Here is a 1,526-nt window from a genome sequence, read left to right on the forward strand (position 1 = left end):
ATTGCCCCATGGCAATGCACCTGCTGGGGATGCTCAGCAGTGTGGACCCTCGTTGGGAGCTGCCTGCCCTGGCCCTGCTTGTTGAGGTGAGCCTGATGGCCAGCGCTGCCTGGCCCGCCTGCCTGCCCCTCTCTGCCCTCTGGCAGCCGCTGCCGGGACGGTGCCTGCGCCCTGTGCTGCTGCCTGGGCACAGCCCTGGTTGGCTCTGGGCTCCTGCCAGCCGGGCACCCATCACTGCTCTCTGCCTTCCAGGTCCTGGACTATCTGGATGGGAGTAGCCGTGACAGGGTCCTGCGGATCCTGTCAAGGAACCTGCAGAGCCAGTGCCCAGAGAGGCAGCGCCTGGCTCTGAGAGGCCTCCTGGTTCTTGCCGTGGATCCCTCAAAGGTGAGAAGGGCACACCCGGCTTAAGCCACACTGGCACTGGGGAACACAGTCCCTTGGCCTTGGCTGGGCTTTGGGACCTGTGGCTGCTGCTCCCAGCTCTCCTGCCTCCCTGTTCTGCTGCCTGCACCCTGTAGGACAGGCCTTTGGCCTCTGGGGCAGCAGGGTGGGGTTGCACCACCAGAGAGCTGTTGGTGGGGCAGCTGTTCACAGACTGACAGCACAGCACCGTGTTTCACACAGGCCAAAAGCATTGCCAGCCATTCTGAAAGCCTCCTGGAGCTGCTGCACCATGCAGATGGAGAGCTGGTCGGGATGACGCTCTCCGTGTTCCTGACTGTGCTCCGGGGCAAAGACATTCGGGCAATCATCTCCACTGCCCCCAGGCTGGCTGAAGCACTTCGGCCACTCTTTGACAATGTAAGGCTCTGTGCCCCCCAGCCACAGGCACTGGGTGCTGCCAGCAGACTTTGTGCCCTGTGGATTTTCAGGCCTGTGCCTGGTGTGCCTGGGGCAGGCAGTGCTGAGGTCTTTTTCTCCTCTTGTGCATCAGGACAACACCCATGTGCAGCTGCTGTCCATTCGCCTCTTCCAAGAGGTGATGGAGTTGCTGGCAGAAGAGGGAACACAGCCCTTGGAGACGCAGGTGCACCAGAGCCTGGTGCCACTGTTCATCCTCGGGCATGACGACAGCCAGAGCGTGGCAGAGGTGAGCACTTGTGGGCTCTCGGTTGCCCGTGGCAGGGGCTGGGCTGCCTCCGGCCCCGGGGCCTGGCAGGCTCCATCCTCCTGCTGGCCTTGACCCAGGGATGCAGGTGCTGTGCCCTGGGCTGTGGTGCCATGTCCCTGTGTCTGCTGCTCTGCAGGCCGCTCGCGAAGCGCTGCTTTGCTCTGCAAGGTTCCTCAAGAGAAGGGACCTGGAGAAGCTGCTGAGGAGAGAGCAGCACTTCAAATTCTGTGATTGCCTGGTAAGGACGAGCTGAAAGGCCCAGCCCCGGGCTGCACAAGCCCCCAGCCCCCAGTGCCCAGTGTGCGGGGCTGGCCCTGTGCCCCTGGCACTGCTGCCCCCACAGACACCCCCTGCTCTCTGCAGATGGACAAGGACGTGAGTGGAAGGGACGAGCACCTACGCCAGGCCCTGC

General features: G+C 63.4%; 1 protein-coding gene and 1 long non-coding RNA gene across 2 annotated transcripts; both read left to right on the plus strand.

Moving 5' to 3' along the window:
• Window positions 1–8: 8 nt before the first annotated feature.
• LOC114071560 (maestro heat-like repeat family member 5) lies at window positions 9–1,367 on the plus strand. The gene is made up of 5 exons (XM_027909407.1): window positions 9–86; window positions 253–387; window positions 628–804; window positions 938–1,093; window positions 1,251–1,367. Exons 1-5 carry the CDS (start codon window positions 9–11, stop codon window positions 1,365–1,367), a joined length of 663 nt encoding a protein of 220 aa, XP_027765208.1.
• Window positions 1,083–1,500, plus strand: LOC114071562. Its single transcript, XR_003574055.1, has 3 exons — window positions 1,083–1,093; window positions 1,251–1,352; window positions 1,478–1,500. It is a non-coding gene; the product is annotated as an uncharacterized LOC114071562 (long non-coding RNA).
• Window positions 1,501–1,526: the final 26 nt, after the last annotated feature.

Source organism: Empidonax traillii, unplaced genomic scaffold (assembly GCF_003031625.1).
Source record: "Empidonax traillii isolate 1590-97213 ecotype Southwest subspecies unplaced genomic scaffold, ASM303162v1 scaffold2101:size42897, whole genome shotgun sequence".
Classification (NCBI taxonomy): Eukaryota; Metazoa; Chordata; class Aves; order Passeriformes; family Tyrannidae; genus Empidonax; species Empidonax traillii.

What these genes read in the sequence shown, in the direction of transcription:
- LOC114071560 (XM_027909407.1), top strand. Translation starts at nt 9, where the DNA reads ATGGCAATGCACCTGCTGGGGATGCTCAGCAGTGTGGACCCTCGTTGG. An exon ending in CCCTGGCCCTGCTTGTTGAG is followed by an intron (nt 87 to 252) that starts GTGAGCCTGATG and finishes TCTGCCTTCCAG; the next exon opens with GTCCTGGACTATCTGGATGG. An exon ending in TTCGGCCACTCTTTGACAAT is followed by an intron (nt 805 to 937) that starts GTAAGGCTCTGT and finishes CTTGTGCATCAG; the next exon opens with GACAACACCCATGTGCAGCT.